The following is a 16,648-nucleotide window of genomic DNA, read 5'->3' on the forward strand; positions in this document are numbered from 1 at the left end:
ACTGTGTTGACTCTTCCAAAGTACTTTGTTCATTTGTGTGTCCGATAATTTTCATCTTTACTATAGCTTCAACCAATTTGCCTGGTACTGTAGTTAGGGTTACTGGCCTGTAATTGCCAGGATTGCAGCCTTTTTTAAAAATTGGCATTACATTAGCTATCTGCCACTCATCTAATACAGAGGCTGAGTTAAGCAGTCGGTTATATACCATTAGTTCTGAAATTTCATATTTGAGCTCCTTCAGAACTTTTGGGTGAATACCATCCTGGTGTTTGGTGACTTATTACTATTTAATTTATCCATTTGTTTCAAAATCTGCTCTATTGATACCTCAGTCTGGGATTGTTCCTCAGATGTATCACCTAAAAAGAATGGCTCACATGTGAGAATCTCCCTCACATCCTCTGCAGAGAAGACCCCTGGAAAGAATTAATTTAGCTGCTCTGTAATGGCCTTGTCTTCCTGGAGTGCTCCTTTAGCACCTCGATCATCCAGTGGCACTACTGATTGTTTGCTAGACTTCCTGCCTATGATATACTTCAAAAAAACTTGCTCTTAGTTTGTCTCTCTTAATAGTTGCTCTTCAAATTCTTTTTTGGTCTGCCTAATTATACTTTTGCACTTGACTTGCCAGAGTTAATATTACTTTCTATTTTCCTCAGTATGATTTGACTTCCAATTTGTAAAATATGTCTTTTTGTCTCTAAACACCTCTTTTACTCTGTTGGTTAGTCATGGTGGCTGTTTTATTTTTCTTCCCATTTGGGTTACACATATAATTTGAGCCTCTGTTACGGTGATTTTTTAAAAGTTTCCATGCAGCTTGCAGGCATTTTACTCTTGTGACTGTTCCTTTTGGTTTCCGTTTAACTGGCCTCTTCATTTTTGTGTAGTTCAGTGCTACTGTGGTGGGCTTCTTTGTTATTCTCCCTTTCCCTCGCCACCATAGAATATTAAATTAATCACATTATGGTTGCTATTGCCAAATGGTTCAGTAACAGTCATCTCTTGGACCAGATGCCGCACGCCACTTAGGACTAAATCAAAAATTGCCTCTCCATTTGTTGGTTCCAGGACTAGCTGCTCCAAGAAGCTGTCATTAATCGTGTCTAGAAATTTTCTCTCTTCATCCCATCCTGAGGTAACATGTTCCCAGTCAATACGGGTTAGTTTAAATCCCCCATTATTATTGGGTTTTCTGTTTTTATAACCTTTCTAATCTCCCTGGGTCTTTCACAATCACTGTCACCATCCTAGTCAGGTGGTCGGTAGTATATTCCTACTGCTGTACTTGTTTTATTCAAGCATGGAATATCTATCCAAGTTAAGCATGTCTGTAAGTGTCTGCAGGATTGAGGTCAAAATTAATCATAAAACCTACAATCTAACTACAGTTTTATGCTAACTTAGTTAAAAGACCAGAAGAACTCTGTGTAGCTCAAAAGCGTCTCTCTCTCTCCAACAAAAGTTGGCGCAATAAAAGATATTACCTCACCTACTTGGTCTCTCTAATAAACCATACAATAAACCAGCTTTAAGAACCCCAACATTGTCCAATTTGAACAATACTCAGTTTACTCTAGATATCAGTCACCTGGAAGAAATGAGTTCAAGTTTCTAAAACTTTATATTATGGTGTAAATTGCACTGTCAAAATAAAAGTATATGCAGAACAAATTATGAAAAAGTACCTGTATATGGGCAGAGTTTGAACATGCAAAATTAACTCTTTACATGACCAATACTTGTTCCACTCACGTCATTGTGATGTAATAATTTAGACACTGAGTTGTTTGTTTGCTACTGATTGTACTCTGATAATACTCTGCACGTTTAAAAAAATGTTGGTAAGAAATTACAGCATTCCTCTGCAAATGTACATTAACTTATATCTCATTAGGAACACTTTATTCTTGAAGATCAAGATATATCATAGCTCACAAACCGCTATGAGAATGTAATTACAGAAGTGGCAGACAAGACAGTTTAAAAGCAATGACTTCTTAATCTTAGTATAGAATCTGATGCTACTGTTCATGTGCACATACATTCTGAAAAATATACAGTATGTGAGGCAATATATCAGGATAATATTCTTCCACAACTATGTATTATGGGCTGAATAACAGGAAGTATAATGGGCAAGTGCAGCAACTTGACACATCTGGAGACATAAATATACAAAACAACTGATTAAAACAAAAATTATTTTGGTGGCCTCAAGTTAGTACCCATTTGTGCAGAACTTCTATAAATTTCAGCACAAGGCCCAGAATGGAATAGAGATATGTGGAAATCTGTACATCTCTTGCATGCTAATTCAAAGTACGCTTTGTTCAACCTTCTACTCTTCACTTTCATAAGCACTAAATTAATGAATATTTGTACTGAATACTTATAAACAGCTCAGGCTTCTTACAATGCAGCCACTGAATGACATCATTTCACTATCCAGTGTGAAAGCCAAGAAATCCACAATTTGGTGCCTTTATATTCTTTTCACTATGTCAAAGGTTTCCCTGAATGAAAACTGCAACTATGCTTGTTAAACAAAATAGAGTACATCATTCTGTTTTTCACAGCAGTAGTTCTCAACTAAGGGTCCGGGGCCCACTGGAGGGCTATGAGCAGGTTTCAGGGGTCCGCCAAAATAAACCAGAGATTGGGGCTAGGTTAGACTTTCTGGGGCCCAGGGCAAAGAGTCGAAGCCCAAGACCCACTAACAGCTGAAAACCGAAGTCGGAGCAACTTAGGGTATGTCTACACTGCCCACGTTACAGCACGGCGACGGCAGCGTTGTGATGTGGGCAGAATAGTCACGCTTTATCACTGGGGGAGAGCTTTCCCAGTGATTAAAAAAAAACCCACCCAGAATGGTAGCTTTATCACCAAGAGCTGCTGTCTAAAACTTTTGTCGCTCAAGGGGGTGTTTTTTCACACCCCTGAATGACTAAAGTTTTAGCGCTGAAAATGGCAGTGTAGGCACAGCCTTAGCTTCATGAGGCCCTCTGGGCAATTGCCCTGCTTCCTATCATGTAACGCTGGCCTTGGCTTTTAATCTACTGGATATGTAGAAAAACTGTTGCTGTGGCACAGATGGGCCCTGGAATTTTTTTTAGCATGTTGAGGGGCCTCAGAAAGAAACAGATTCAGAAGCCCTGCTTGACAGGACAGCTCACAAATCTCCTGGCAGACATTTTTGCTAGGCAGAGTTGCAAGCCATTGTCTGAATTTTGGAAACCATGTTTCTCTAGCAAACATGGTTTCGTTTTATTTTCATTCCATTTACTTTAGCAAACTATCTGCATCTTATTTCTCTCAACCCTCCAAATGTATAAAAATCCACAATGAGCCAGGAAAAGCAGATTTCCAGACACTTTAGTCATGCTAAAGAATGTATCCTTATCTTGTTATTTGGAAACAAGCTATGCCACATCTCTTCATATCTGCTACAGTGTTGCAGCTGCTAAAACCAGATGCGCTTAGGGATTAGTTTACGCTCAGTAACAGCTACATCTCATTCGCTTTAGAGGAAAAGCAAAATCACAAACCCAACGGGCTATTAAAGTGCGAAACGCTTGTAAATGTTTAACTTTAACTAAGAGTAACAAAGTAGCTTCAAATCTGCACAGTGCATTCGTCTTTGCACACATACACCCTCGCGATCAAAGTCTGGCATGTCCCTAAACCACGAAGATCCTATCACGACAGCTTTCCCCACCAAACTAAACTGTCCCTCTTTCCAAGCGCAGCGTCTCATCCCCCAATGAGAGTCGCCCTCGGGGGGCGCACAGAGCAGCGGGGCTGCAGTCAAGGGCGCTGCTTTGGGACACGGGGAGGGGGGGGTTGTTACTTTCAGCGGGTTCACGGCGAAGTTCACGCGCGCAGAGCCCTCCCCGGGCCCGGTGCCCCCGCACGCACCCACCGGACTCTCCCCTTTGGTCGCCCCGGCACCGGCACCGGCTCCGCCCCGCCGGACAAGGACACCCCGGGCCCCGCACTCACCATTGTGATTGACCCAGGTCGGCTTCAGGAGCTTCATTGTCCCCCGGCCCGGGGCCCCCGCCGGCCCGTGCCCCCGGGACCCCCGGGCGGGCGGGCGGGCTGCTCCGAGAGGCGGCGGCTCGGCTCAGCAGCGGCCAGCAGCCATGGGCTCGCCTCGCTCCTGCTCTCCGCGCTGGCCGGCCCCTGCCCCGGCCGGAGCCGCCTTAGCGCCGCTCCATCCCCCGGCCACGGCCCCGGCCCTGCCCCAGCCACCTCCTCCCGGCCGCATCCCCCGCTCGGCTCCCAGCGGCTCCCCGGCAACGCCGGAAGTCTGCGCCGGGCAACAGCCTAAGCGGCCCGGCGGGAAACAGCCGCCCCGAGCCCGGCTGCCCCCGCCTGGAGAGGGCGGGAGAAACCAGCGCCCCCGACCGCCGCCGCTCCCGCGTGGGGCCAGGGGTCGGTCTGGGCGGAGCGACCCGCTGCGGGGAGCTCGGCCCAGTGCCCCTCCCGGGCAGAGATGGGGCGGGTCCGGGTTGAGGGACCCCCAACAGCAGATATGGGGCAGGTCTAGGTTGGGTGGAGTGACACCCCCTCCCCCGAGCAGAGATGGGGCAACTCTGGCTTGAGTGACCCCCCTGGCAGAGATGAGGGAAGGTCTCAGTTGAGGTTAACACACACAGACCCAGAGATGGGGGCAAATCTGGGGGTTGAACGATATCCCTCTCCCCCTGCAGAGATGGGAGAAGGTGTCGACTGATTGACAAACGTTCCCCAGGCAGAGATGGGGGAAGATCTGGGTTGTGTGACCCACCCCTGGGGCAGAGATGGGGTCTGGGGAGGTCTGGGTTAAGTGACCCCCGGTACAGTTGGCGGAAGATCTGGGTTGAGTGACAATTGCATTGTGCTGTAAGTGAACCTGACTAGTCCATTGTCACTGGCAAAGCTGAGAGAAATGCAAAAATCAAACCAACAACATGAACAGGAAAAAGAACATTTAGATACTAAAAGGAAAATAACTTTCAATAACCTGGACTTCAATCCTGCAAACACTACACTCCTTCAGTTCACAGGGACCACAGGTGTGCAAGTGTTTGCAGGACCAGGGCAATAGGTGAGGTATATGTTGTATTTTTAATTATGTGAAACGTGTCCCTTTATCATGGGTCTCTAAATAGGCTGAATTTAGCAGCACTAGGTAAATATCCCTATAATGGGACATTCGGTACCCAGTGTGAAACTTTATGCTACCACATACATCATTATGTAACTCTATCAAGAACATAATAAACTTGCCAGTACATACTCTTAACTATGTCTAGACACAAGATATATTTTATTACCTTTGTAGTTGATGCTCACATAATTTACTTTGCTATAATGTTATTTTCTCTACAGTTATTTCGTAAACAAAAATATTTGTTAGATGAATAACTACACTTTGCATTTACTGTTCTTTTTTCATAAGCTAGGGCAATTTTACGTTCTTTAGGGAAACTTTGTGATTGTCCATAAATTGTTCATAGTTCTAAGCATCAGAAAATCAGAGACCAAAACACCCAGTATATCATATAGTCTGCCCTCCTCTGCTTGCCTCTCTCTTCCCCTACAAATAATGTACAATGTTGTGAAGTTGGAGGAGTCTGGTTGTTTACTTTTTCATGAGTGGCCTAAGTAGCATATTAATCACACTCACTTTTAACTCTTTTGTAGCATATTCCCGTTAATGTGTTACCCTGTTTTTGCATGATAAAAACTTTGGAATTGTGCAAAACTTTAAATCATGTGATAAGACTCTAGATTTATCTCCCTTAAAGTCCTGTGTAAATAGGTATTTATGCTCTATTTATTGGTGACTGTCCAGTGCTAGGTACTGGTATTGGAATTCAGGGGTGAAATCCTAGTCCCACTGAAGTCAGTGGCAAAACTTCCATTGATTTACATGAAGCCATGATTTAACTCCAGGAATGGGATGTCAGACACAATTTTAACTTATGCTCCAAATTCTGTATTTTCAGTTATCTCCATTTCAGCTAAAGAATCCTGCACAATTAGTTTCAATGAAGTATTTTGAATTCTTCCTTTTTTAATATTTAAAAAGCTGATAGCATTGTGTGGAGGAGGAGGAAGGGAAACTGACTTTGAATACTTATACATCATCATCCAATGGTAGGAACAAAGTGGGTGTGTTGGAACATAATGTGTCCAGCTACAGGATTAAAGAATTTGTGTGCCAGTCACGTCAAAGGTAGTGGAGGATTATATGTAGCATCTCAGCATTCAATTCTCTAAACACAGGTGTATGTGAGTGATTATGTACACAGTTAAATTCTTGTGGGGTCAGGCCCTATATTTGGTAACCGGTAGCTCAAATTTGATCCCTTCAGTGACTTACTTCCAGAAACCCAGTTTGAAAACTGCTAACTAATTTCAGAAAGGCCTTCAGTGAAGGACTTGAATTATTTGAATATTTTGGAAGAGCAGTTGAAGGAAAACGTTTTTATTTTGATACTTAGGATGAATTAGTGACCTTATTAGCATTACTGTCAATACTCCCATTTACTTGAATGGGGTCAGGATTTCATCTTTGGGAGTCTAATCTATGCATCGTTCATAATCAGATATTTAATTATGATTTTTTCTATGCAAATGTATTAATGCTCTTGATTTTTTTTTTACTCATTCCACCTCCCTCAATCGCTGTAGCCCATGAAAGCTTATGCTCAAATAAATTTGTTAGTCTCTAAGGTGCCACAAGTACTCCTGTACTTTTCAGATTGTCATCTGATTCCCCACCCACACCCCCTCGGTACTTGCTACTAGCTTTTGTTTTATTTCAAATATTAATAGCTGTGTTTGGGGACACCCTTGGAGTACAAGGGGGTAAGACATGCTGTATGATACTCTCAAACAGGGGCAGCTACTGCCTGCAGGAGGTTTAGGGAGCCAAGTATTTGGTGATTACTCCAGAGGCATTGGGTTTAAGAGGCTTTCAGGCTGCAAGGACTGGGCTCTAGGGTTCCGTGTGTTTGGGCTGCAGGTGGTTCAGTGACCAGTCACTAGAGGAGTTGAGAGGATTCTGGGTTTTCAGGATCCAGGGGTTCAGCATCAGACTCGCCTGTAGTTTCTCCTCGAGCGCCCCCTTCAGCCCCACGTGAGTCCTGCAGCTATCCCGTAGCAGCCCGGCTGCCAATGTAAAGCGCCTCTTTCTCCTGCCTTAATCCACTCGCCCTCCTCGGGCAGTGAGATTCTGCGCCGGCTTCCCACGCTGCTCCGCGCCCGGGGCCGGATTCCTCGCGAGGCGGAACTAGGGGTGCGGGGATCAGGTTTGCAGCCGGCCGCAGTTGCTGGCGCACCGCACTGGCGGGGAGCTAAGAGGAGCCGCTGCTGCCGAGGTGCCCAGGCCCCGCAAGAACCATGCTGGCGGCAGCCTGCGGGGCCGTGCGCCTGCTCCCCAGAGTCCGGGGCGGAGCGGGGAGCTCCCTGCTCAGGTAGGGCCAGGGATCCCCCCGGGCTCCTGCCCTGGGTCTCGCCGGCCGGTCCCCACCCCTGGCCTCCTCCAGCCGGCGCGCGTGGCCCCCGTGACACCACCTCCTGCCCGGCCCGCGCCCCCTGGCAGCGCCCCCTCGCTGCACGGCGTGTCCTCGCGCGAGGGTGTCGGGCGCGTGCGCCCTCCCTTGTGACACGCGGAGCCCCCTTGGGCAGAGCGGCCACGCCCAGGGGTCATGGAGAGGCGTAGTAGCCACTGGGCCCCTGCATGCGATGCTCTGATCCGAGCCCGGGCCCTGCCCTGGTGTCATTTCCCTCCGGTGCCTTCCAGAAGCGCGGCCCTGGTTGATATTCCTGGCCTTTCGTTTGCTGCACCGTCTGGATGTGCCTGGTTACCCTCACTGCCAATTGTGGGTGTTTTGCCCTCCTGGAAGCAGCAGGTCCCAGCATGTGATACATGTTCCTTGTCATCGGGATGAAGCTTTTGCAAAAGAGTTGGACACCTGCTTGGATTGAGAGGGAGGGTTGTGGTACCAGCAGACTTAGTCTGTGCTTAAGCAGAAGGGCACAGACAAGTTGGTGACCCAAACTTTGACAAATTGTATTTCTTTTGTAGCAAACTTCATATCCTCTGTAGACCCTGAGAAACTGCATCACTCTGTTCCTAGAAGTGAAGCTGAACATACTCCCTAGTTTGCAGAATCAGTTATTTTTACTTTTCAAATACACTGTAATTTGAATTTGAGACATAATTAAGCTGTGATTTTTTTTAAGTGATTTTCCCCCCTTGTGGTTTCAGACTTTCAAACAGTGCAAAATTTGGACTGTTATTGGGCTGAAAGGGTTAATGTTTGTTACAGTTGAGTTTGTGCCAGGCCCTGCTACTGGCTCAAACAGTTGAGGATGGACTGAAGATTATTCATTATAATGTATGTGTGCAAGTGGAATCACTAATAAAGGGCAGTATACAAAAGCTATATATTAACATAATTTGATTCTTCTCATGCTTTGTATTCCTTTTGTCTTTAGTTCTCAGCTGTCCTGGACCATTCATTTTCGGGGAAACCATTGGCAGACTTCTATGCTGGCATTTCAGGCGTCCCTCCCCATGAGGTAAAATACAACTTATATTGTATTTCATAGAATAGTTTTCAGATGTTCCCATCATCCTTACAGGAAGTTAGAAAAATTTAAATTATTCAAATGAATATGTGCGCACATATATTTCTATATTATGAGGCATAGATATAAAATAAAGTAGAATTATTAGGCTCTAGTGTAGTGTTTAATTCCCATATATGTAGCTAATGCTCTGAATAAAATTTTAGTTTATGGTTAGTTGTATTTACTCATAATTCCTCAGTTATGAAGGCATGTAATGTAAAAATGTATGTTTGGAGATATTCTGGTTTAAACAGCATTCCGGTTTTTCCTTTTGAACAGTAGTTGAAATGTGGCACTAGCTGCACTAAAAATACTTTAATGTACTTTTTCTACATTTATAGATGTGTAGTATCAGTTTGCATGCCACCCTTTTCTTAATACAACTTGGTTAAAATGACTCCGTAGTTAGTAGCTAAAATACTGTACGACTTCTGTTTCAAGCCAACATCCAAATATAAAACCTGTCTGCCTATATTGTGTATGTAGTATAAGGAAGCAGCATGGCTTGGTGGATTGACCACCAACCAGGAACACCGGAGTTCTAAGATTGACTGCCATTGACTTATTCTGTAGCATTGTGCAAATCACTGACCCACTCTCTTGGTTTCCCTATATGTAAAATGGGCCATGATACTTCACAGGAGTGCTGTGAGGACTAATTCGTTAATGTTTGTAAAGTGCTAAGTATTATTCTTCTGTGTATAGATTGATATAAGAAAATGTACTGTATTACAGTTTATATTGATTTGCTGCAAGAATGCTTCTCAAATGTTCAGTATGTATAGAAAAATATTCCCTATTAGACACACCCTTTTATTCTGGGATGGGTTTAATATAGAAACGAAAAGTATTAAGTATTACATGTGTATACACAGATACAAAATTTTTTAATTTAAAATTTAAATTAATTTCCTCCACTAGAGCAGAACCAAGGAAGAAAAAGAAGGTAGATCCAAGGAGAGAACAAGCACAAAAGGACCGTATGAAGAAAAAGATAAAAAAGCTGGAAAAAGCTGCCCAGGAAATGATTCCCATTGAGGATTTTGTAACACCATTCAAGTTTTTGGATGCTTCACGGTATAGAGAACTGCCAGCTTTTACCTTGGGGTTGATAATGAACTGGAGAGGTGCAAATAACAGTGAACTACCCCCTACAGTAACTCCTCACTTAATGTTTTAGTTAAAGTTGCATTTTTCAGAAACATAAGTGAAACAATGTTAAACAAATCCAATTTTCCCATAAGATTTAATATAAATGTAGGGAGTTACGTTCCAAGGACATTTTTGGGGGGGCAGACAAAAGGCATTATATACTGTACAATACTGTGGTGGGGAGGTGCCCCTGTCTAACCCGTGGGTCTGGGGGTCTGGGGTCTGGGAGGGAGTTAGGGTGTGGGAGGGCGCTCAGGGTGGGGTGCGGAGTCTGGGAGGGAGTTAGGGTCTTGGAGGGTGCACAAGGTGGGGGAGGAGGCTCAGGTTTGGGGCAGGAAGGAGGTGCAGAGCGCTTACCTGGGCAGCCCGTTTGGTGCAGGGTGTGCAGGTGGCTCTGCGCAGTGCGGCACTGCCCCTATGGCTGTGATTCTGGGAGCTGTCCCCCACCCCTGCCAGGCAGGGCCACCCAGAATGCAGGGGCTTTAGGGGCTGCAGGGCCCTCGGCTAAGGGGGCCCTGGCCTGCAGCTCTAAAGCCCCTTTTGGAATGCAGCCCTGCGAGCAAGGGCCAGAGGACTTTCCCCTTCAAAGCGCCGCTTCTCTCCGGCCAGCTTTGAAGGGGAAAGCGCTGCTTCTCTCCGGCCGCTCACTGCACAGCTGCCCTTGCTCCTCCTGAGTCCTCTGACCCATGCACGTAGGGCCACATTCCAAAAGGGGCTTTAGGGCTGCAGGCCAGGGCCCTGCAGCCCCTGCCTTCTGGGTGGCCCTGCCTGCTGGGGGAGGGGGCAGCTTCCCCGTTCGCTCCCTTGCTCCCTTCCTCCCAGAAACACCCAGGGACACTGAGTCCCACTCCCTCTGCATGCAGCCCACTGGAAAACACAAAAAAAAACCCCAAGAAAACCCCCCACTCCGTCACAGGGACCATTCGAGATAGAGAAACCAATTAACGCCTATGCAGTCATAAAACAAAAATATGGGGTTAATGCAATGGGCAGCCTGTGGGCTGGCTGTATGCAGCCCAGTTAGCACACAGTTGTAGTCCAACCGCATGTTAAAATAAAAATTCAAAGTTTGCCATTCTGGTCTGAAAGGAGGCAGGTCTGGCTGAGGGGGAGACAGCATCTGGCAGCCTGCTGGAGCACTTCTGCCAGCAGGGGGCTGGTGAGTGCTGCAGGGGACAGGGTGTGGGAGAGTGGGTCTCTGGGCAGGTTTGTGGGCTGGTGGGGGGGAAGCACTGGGAACTAGGGATTTTTGAGGGTGCTGCAGCAGGCTTTAGGCAGCCGAGCCCCATGGGGTGCAGGTGCTGGCTGCTCGCTCCTGGCCCCCCTCTGTGGATGGGTCTCTGGGCAGTGGGTGCTGGGCAAAGGGGATTTTGGGTTGGGGAGGGGCGCTGTGGTTCTCAGCCTGCATGGGCCCACAATTATAAATAGGTTGAGAACCCCTGGGTTAGTGGGTTACAGATTGTTATAATGAGCCATAAATCATTATTTATAGAATCTAGCAGAATAATGAATTTAAGTTCCCTTACATTATGTGCTAACTACTTATGTTAAACCATCTGTTCCACCTTGCATTTTTCTGTGACCTGGGAGTTCCTTTCCCAGACCTGAAGAAAAGCTCTGTGTGGCTTGAAAGCTTATATTACCTCACCCACCTGGTCTCGCTAATTACCTTGAGCAAGTCTTTAACCTCCTGTTCTCTTACCTTTAAAAAAGGTAACTACCTCAGGTGTATTGAGGAATGTTTGTAAAGAAATCTTGCAAATTGCCACAAAATGCATTAGCTTAGGTACAAAATCTTCTCACCCACTCTCCCTGTGGTGGCAATTGAGATAGTATAAATGATATGTTACTTGTTTGTTTAGAAACAAACAGATGAATGGGCAAGTGGAATTTGCTGTTAGATAGTATTGTAGTATCCTCCAATGAAAGACCCTACCTAAAGGCAATCCAGAGTATTGTGTGTTTGGGCCAACTTGACTTTTTGTATCTCACTGTAGTTTTGTTAAATGCTTGCTCTTTGGGATGCGAGCAGCTTCTGTGTTAAAATGTTATCTTGTTCTTTCATGTTTGCCAGAGTGCGAGAGATCTCCCCACTGTCCTTTGAGGAGAATGAAAGGCGAGCCCTGCTCCTGAAGAAATGGGCCCTGTACAAGCAGAAAGAACATGAAGCAGAGATGGAAACACTGAAGTCTCTTATGGCAGCTCAGCAGGAGGCACTAGAGGAATTGCGTCTCGAATCAGAAGAACTTTACCAAGCAGCAATAAGACGAGATGAGGACCTGTTTCCCTTTGAGAAAGAGGGGCCTAGTTACACACCACAGGTTCCTGGCTATGAGGCTCCTGAAGGGAAATGCATCGACATTACCAAAGTGTACACACAGTGAGATCAGAAGACTGCCATGCAGCTGGCAGGAGATACGCAGTTCATTAAAGGATGACACAATGGGATGCGACTAGACTATTTATTTTGCTTTTTCAAACATCTCTATGCAGATGGCTGTCAAAAGAAAAGAAAAACACCACCTGTCCTTGTTCCCTTTCTTTTTATAACTGGCCATTTTGACAATAAAACTTCCAATAAAAAGAAAATACTTTAGAACTCCATTGATCTAATCTTCCCTTAGCCAGCTCTCTGCATTTACCGAACAATCGTGGCCCCAGGGCCAGAAGTGGGCACTCTCTCCAGTAGCCATTAGATGGTGCTGCGGGATAGCATTTTCCCATTCCCTGGTTTATTCAGAGTTTTGATTATCTGATCTGGCCCTGGTCCCAATCAGACCAAATAAACAGGGTTCTACTGTACTGTATTTTTGTGCCAGATACTGAAGCACAGTCCCATATAGAGAACTGTGGCTTTAGTGAACATTATTTTTTTTACTTATAGAATATTTTTTCCCCTTTCATTTATTCCTGAGTAACAATTCCTCACTCTGGACAAATCATAGTTCCTGAGAGTATAATTATGCGATAAAGAAAAATTGTTAAAGCAATCATATGTCAGTCTACTGTACTGGGAAGATAACTGTCAATTTCTCCTTTAGCTCCAATTCAGGTTTTGTTGAGGTGCCTGTGTACAAATCAAGGGGAAAACAGATATGATATATATCACAACAAAGTAAATATAGCTTTTCATACTGCATGGCTAATATGATAAGAGATTCCATTTAACTAATTTGCTTAAAGCCATAAGACTTATCTTTGAAAGTCACTGAAGTCCTTATTTTTGTGATAACTTAATGCTTTCACAAACATATTTAAGAACAAAAACAGCCTGAGAATAATTTTGCAGGGACAAACAGCTGGTATAGGTCAAGTTTATTTTCTGTTTGCTGCCCTATGCACTACTGTCATCCTTAACAGAGTGCTATCTGTACAAACTTTCTTTTTCAAATACCAGCTGCTTGGGCTGTCCTGATGACTCTAATCTCTATTGCCAATGGAGAGGGCTAGCTTGGTTTTTTAATTCCTCCTCTGGCTCATGTGGTCTTGGGCATGCCATAAATGGCAGCATACTTAGCCCATGTGAAGGAAGTGAGGGGTGGGCTCTAATAGCAAGAGCAGCCAGGCTACATGAATGTGTGCTGCTTCAAAGCAACAGGCATTGTCCTTGTCTGGATGAATGGGAAAGGCAGAGGACTGTAGCAGACAAGAATTAAACTGAGCACCTGAACTATCCTTTTTAAATATTTACATCTCAGTAAGACATTTCTTAAACACCATTAAATGTACTCCAAAATAGGCATTAATGAGGTGAGGGACTGCTGTGAGCAGAAGTATAAGCTGAGATGTCTCTCTCCTTTAGAGGCTACAGTCTTGTTTCAGCATCACATGGCAGAAAAATAGCATTGGCCTCACATCTTCTGGTATATGAGGGCCAAATATGGTAGGTAGTCTTATTACTTTGGTTTATCTTGACCAAGAGGAAGGTACCAGTCCCTTGGTGGGCTTTTCCTCAGCTGCCACACTGGATCATACTTCTGTTTTTCCAGAATCCGGGCTCTTTCACTCTTGCATAGGGATTCCTGCAATGCATGACAATATAATACTCAGCATGCGGTGTGCTGCATTTTCAAAGCACATTATAAATATTAGCTACTCACACAACTCAAGTTACTTCTACCAATGATCTTTTTCAAGATACATATAAAAATTAATTTGTCATACTAAAATGAAAGCAGCTTGGAATGGCAACAAAAGGAAAGGTCATAGCAGGAAATGTTTGCTATTAAAAGTTTAAAAGCATACACAGATAGCAAAAGGCCAAAAAAGTATGACTATTTCTGTAAAAATAATTATCTTCAAAAGATCGTTACTTTTTATGGCAAAAACCCAAACCTTAAGGCCTGCATTTTCAAAAGTAGCTATTGGTTTTGAATGCCTCAATTTTGGGGCATGCAGTGTCGATGCTTTCAAAGCGCCTTGTTTTCAGACACTTCTGGATGTCCACCATCTTAAAATCAGGCCCCTCTACTGTCTCAAGATGGCAACACAATTGTTATTTTGAAATTTTAGGTTTAATGATTCTGATAAACAAAACTTTAATAGTAGCACTAACACCACTATGATCATTTATTTCTGCTTTAATGGCATTCTATTAAGTTAGGGTGTGTTTTTTCAAATTCTCTTTTCATTGGAAAGACAGCACAACTGAGGTTTCTAGGAGAGATTTGAATGATGCAAGGAATATAGAGAACTGATGTGAGGTTGTTAGCATAGGCAACAGAAGCATAAAAAAAGGCAGGCATTGGAGAAGGAAACAGGAAAATTAAGACCGACACTGTTCATGGAGTGGAAAGGAGAAGGCGGAGAACATGAAAGGTTCCAAAGTCAGAGCCGTATACTGTGATGAATGAATGATGGATGTTGGCTCTTAAAAGCAATGACAAAAATTTTAATTTGAAACAAGATAATGGGGAGCTAGTGCAGAGATCTGAAGAAGGGATGATACAGTCAAAACAACACAAAAGGAAAATGATTTTAGTGGCAACATTTTGTATGGATTAGCATGGGGAAGAAAGCGAGACATTTTTCCCTCTACAGTTTTGAAGAAAAGGTTGTGGATTGAAAAGGACAATGGCAGGCAATTTAGGCTCAACATTTTATTATTTTTAAAGGATTTGTAAAATCTTATAATATTACAGTTGTTAGTCCCCTCTCCCAGAAACAAAACAAACCCAAGAGTGAAATGTACTAGAAAATTATCCAACATCTACGTAGTGCCTCACAAACATAGAAAAGGCCTGTTCTCATCACTGACATAACTATTCTTCTATATATATTACACCAGCCTTGTGACATTCTTGCCCACTCAGTTGTGGAAGTACTTTATATTGATAAATTAGAAAAAATCTGCTTGTTTTTCTTTACTGGGGTATGAGTGACTGAGTAGATTTTTTGTGGGGGAAGGTTAATGCTGATGACCATGTTGCATGCATGATGCACAATTTATTTTACATACCATTCTTAATACTGTCTTCAGTTTGGCACTCATCATACCTTAGCATCTGGACTTTTGCTTTTTTCCCACTTTCTGCAATTGCCATAGTCTATTTTCCACTGTTCACAGGAGGGAGCTTCCCCATACGTATAATAGTTATGGAATAAATTACGGATGCCCTTACAGTGTTTCCATTCAGACCAATAATCCTCACATGTTCGTGGAGGCTGGTAAAATAACAAAAAATACATGAAGAAGACACCTGCAGGAGAAGAATCTTGATATTTGGCCTTAGTAGTAAGGAACAAGATGTTTCTGAGTTTAAAAATGCCGGGTCTATGTTGTCATGGTGGGAAATCAAACCTGTCCCATTCATTTCAGCTGTCTTGATGGGGGTATTTTCCCCACACGGCATCTCGGTGTATTGTGTTTTGAGATTAAATACTGTGCTGTTGTTACGTCTTTACTCCTCTAACTGGAACCAAGAGTCCGACTGTACAGAGGTTAGGACAAAGTGGCCCTGTCTCCTGAGGGTGCCATACGAACTATTGCATTACTAACAATTCAGTGGTAAACAGCTCAACGTAAGACTCTTTTTTTAAGGGACAGAATTTGGATACTAATATTCTTCTACCTTATCAGCTTCATCCTGAAACATGCAACAGGGAGTTTCCTACTGCTCGGAACAGCTGAGCCAGTAGCCAGAGCGCTGGGCCCTGTTCTTGCACCCTCTGCACGCTGGGGTAATGCTCCTGCCCTCGCAGGAGGGGGGCTGGCAGCACGCATGGAGCAGGTCAGGCGCCGGGGGTGGTATTAGCAGGAGTCCCGTGACCCCGCTGCAGGCCACCGCGCCCAGCTAGGCCGCTTAGAGACGGCGGGGGATGGCCTGGCCCAGGAGCGGACTCCTCCCCCCGCTGTCAAGACCACTCGACGGGCCCCAGGCGGTGCGCGCGCCCTCGCTCCCCCCTTCACTCACCCTCCACGCGCCGCGGTCCGCCATGCCGCTACCCGGCACCGTGAGCCCAGCCCCACACTGAGCTCATCGAGCCAATCGGACAAAAGTGAATGACGGACAGCTCAATCCCAGCCAATCGCCAGGGAGCGCGCAAAATTACGTTTTCCGGCCGCGTGAGCCGCTGTGGCCAGAAGGCCGAAACTGAGCCCGTTGTTGCCACGGCTACCTATGCTCCGCCCCTGGCTGGGCAAAGCCACTGAAGAGACAAGAGCTGGTCTGAGTGACACAGCGCTGAGCCACTCAGCGTCCTCCTTCCTCCGGCGCGCAACAAATAGGAGATTGAGCAACCTGGGCAGAGGTAGAATGATACGAAGTGTGAGAGCGCGGGCTGCGCCAGGGACAGATGCCATGTGCAGCCTTATTAAAAATATTCATTTTCTACCTCTTCGTCTATCCCCAGAGCAGTGGGG

The 16,648-nt window shown here is 45.0% G+C and overlaps 3 protein-coding genes across 6 annotated transcripts in view; 1 reads left to right on the plus strand and 2 right to left on the minus strand.

The window, feature by feature from the left end:
- The window catches only part of LOC127034885 (protein HIRA), a 60,181-nt gene extending 55,950 nt beyond the window's left edge, over positions 1–4,231 (minus strand). Inside the window, exon 1 of one of the 2 annotated variants that reach the window (XM_050924237.1) lies at positions 4,006–4,231. In XM_050924237.1, coding sequence (XP_050780194.1) covers positions 4,006–4,042 — 37 coding nt within the window. In that variant the 5' untranslated portion in view covers positions 4,043–4,231. The remainder of the gene's footprint in view (positions 1–4,005) is intronic. The other variant, XM_050924236.1, reaches the window with a different exon arrangement.
- Positions 4,232–7,326: 3,095 nt separating this feature from the next.
- Positions 7,327–12,390, plus strand: MRPL40 (mitochondrial ribosomal protein L40). Of its 2 annotated transcripts, none has more exons than XM_050924242.1 (4): positions 7,327–7,472; positions 8,500–8,583; positions 9,556–9,711; positions 11,861–12,390. In XM_050924242.1, the coding sequence occupies exons 1-4, from the start codon at positions 7,399–7,401 to the stop codon at positions 12,168–12,170; spliced, it is 624 nt and encodes a 207-aa protein (XP_050780199.1). In that variant the 5' UTR covers positions 7,327–7,398; the 3' UTR covers positions 12,171–12,390. The 2 variants fall into 2 exon arrangements, with proteins under 2 accessions (XP_050780199.1, XP_050780200.1); XM_050924243.1 differs by lacking the exon at positions 7,327–7,472 and adding an exon at positions 7,708–7,880.
- On the minus strand, positions 12,235–16,283 carry C15H22orf39 (chromosome 15 C22orf39 homolog). 2 transcript variants are annotated; one of them, XM_050924247.1, is made up of 3 exons: positions 16,200–16,283; positions 15,283–15,450; positions 12,235–13,808 (listed from the first exon to the last, which is right to left on the minus strand). In XM_050924247.1, the coding sequence occupies exons 1-3, from the start codon at positions 16,221–16,223 to the stop codon at positions 13,683–13,685; spliced, it is 318 nt and encodes a 105-aa protein (XP_050780204.1). In that variant the 5' UTR covers positions 16,224–16,283; the 3' UTR covers positions 12,235–13,682. The 2 variants fall into 2 exon arrangements, with proteins under 2 accessions (XP_050780204.1, XP_050780205.1); XM_050924248.1 differs by lacking the exon at positions 16,200–16,283 and adding an exon at positions 15,858–16,138.
- Between the last annotated feature and the right edge of the window lie 365 nt (positions 16,284–16,648).

Source organism: Gopherus flavomarginatus, chromosome 15, assembly GCF_025201925.1.
Source record: "Gopherus flavomarginatus isolate rGopFla2 chromosome 15, rGopFla2.mat.asm, whole genome shotgun sequence".
Taxonomy (NCBI): domain Eukaryota; kingdom Metazoa; phylum Chordata; order Testudines; family Testudinidae; genus Gopherus; species Gopherus flavomarginatus.

Coding starts and splice junctions, on each gene's coding strand:
- MRPL40 (XM_050924242.1), top strand. CDS start 7,399: ATGCTGGCGGCAGCCTGCGGGGCCGTGCGCCTGCTCCCCAGAGTCCGG. Junction 7,473..8,499: donor GCGGGGAGCTCCCTGCTCAG/GTAGGGCCAGGG, acceptor TTTTGTCTTTAG/TTCTCAGCTGTCCTGGACCA. Junction 8,584..9,555: donor CAGGCGTCCCTCCCCATGAG/GTAAAATACAAC, acceptor TTCCTCCACTAG/AGCAGAACCAAGGAAGAAAA.
- C15H22orf39 (XM_050924247.1), bottom strand. CDS start 16,223: ATGGCGGACCGCGGCGCGTGGAGG. Junction 15,451..16,199: donor CGGACCGCGGCGCGTGGAGG/GTGAGTGAAGGG, acceptor TTATTTTACCAG/CCTCCACGAACATGTGAGGA. Junction 13,809..15,282: donor GCAAAAGTCCAGATGCTAAG/GTATGATGAGTG, acceptor CATGCATTGCAG/GAATCCCTATGCAAGAGTGA.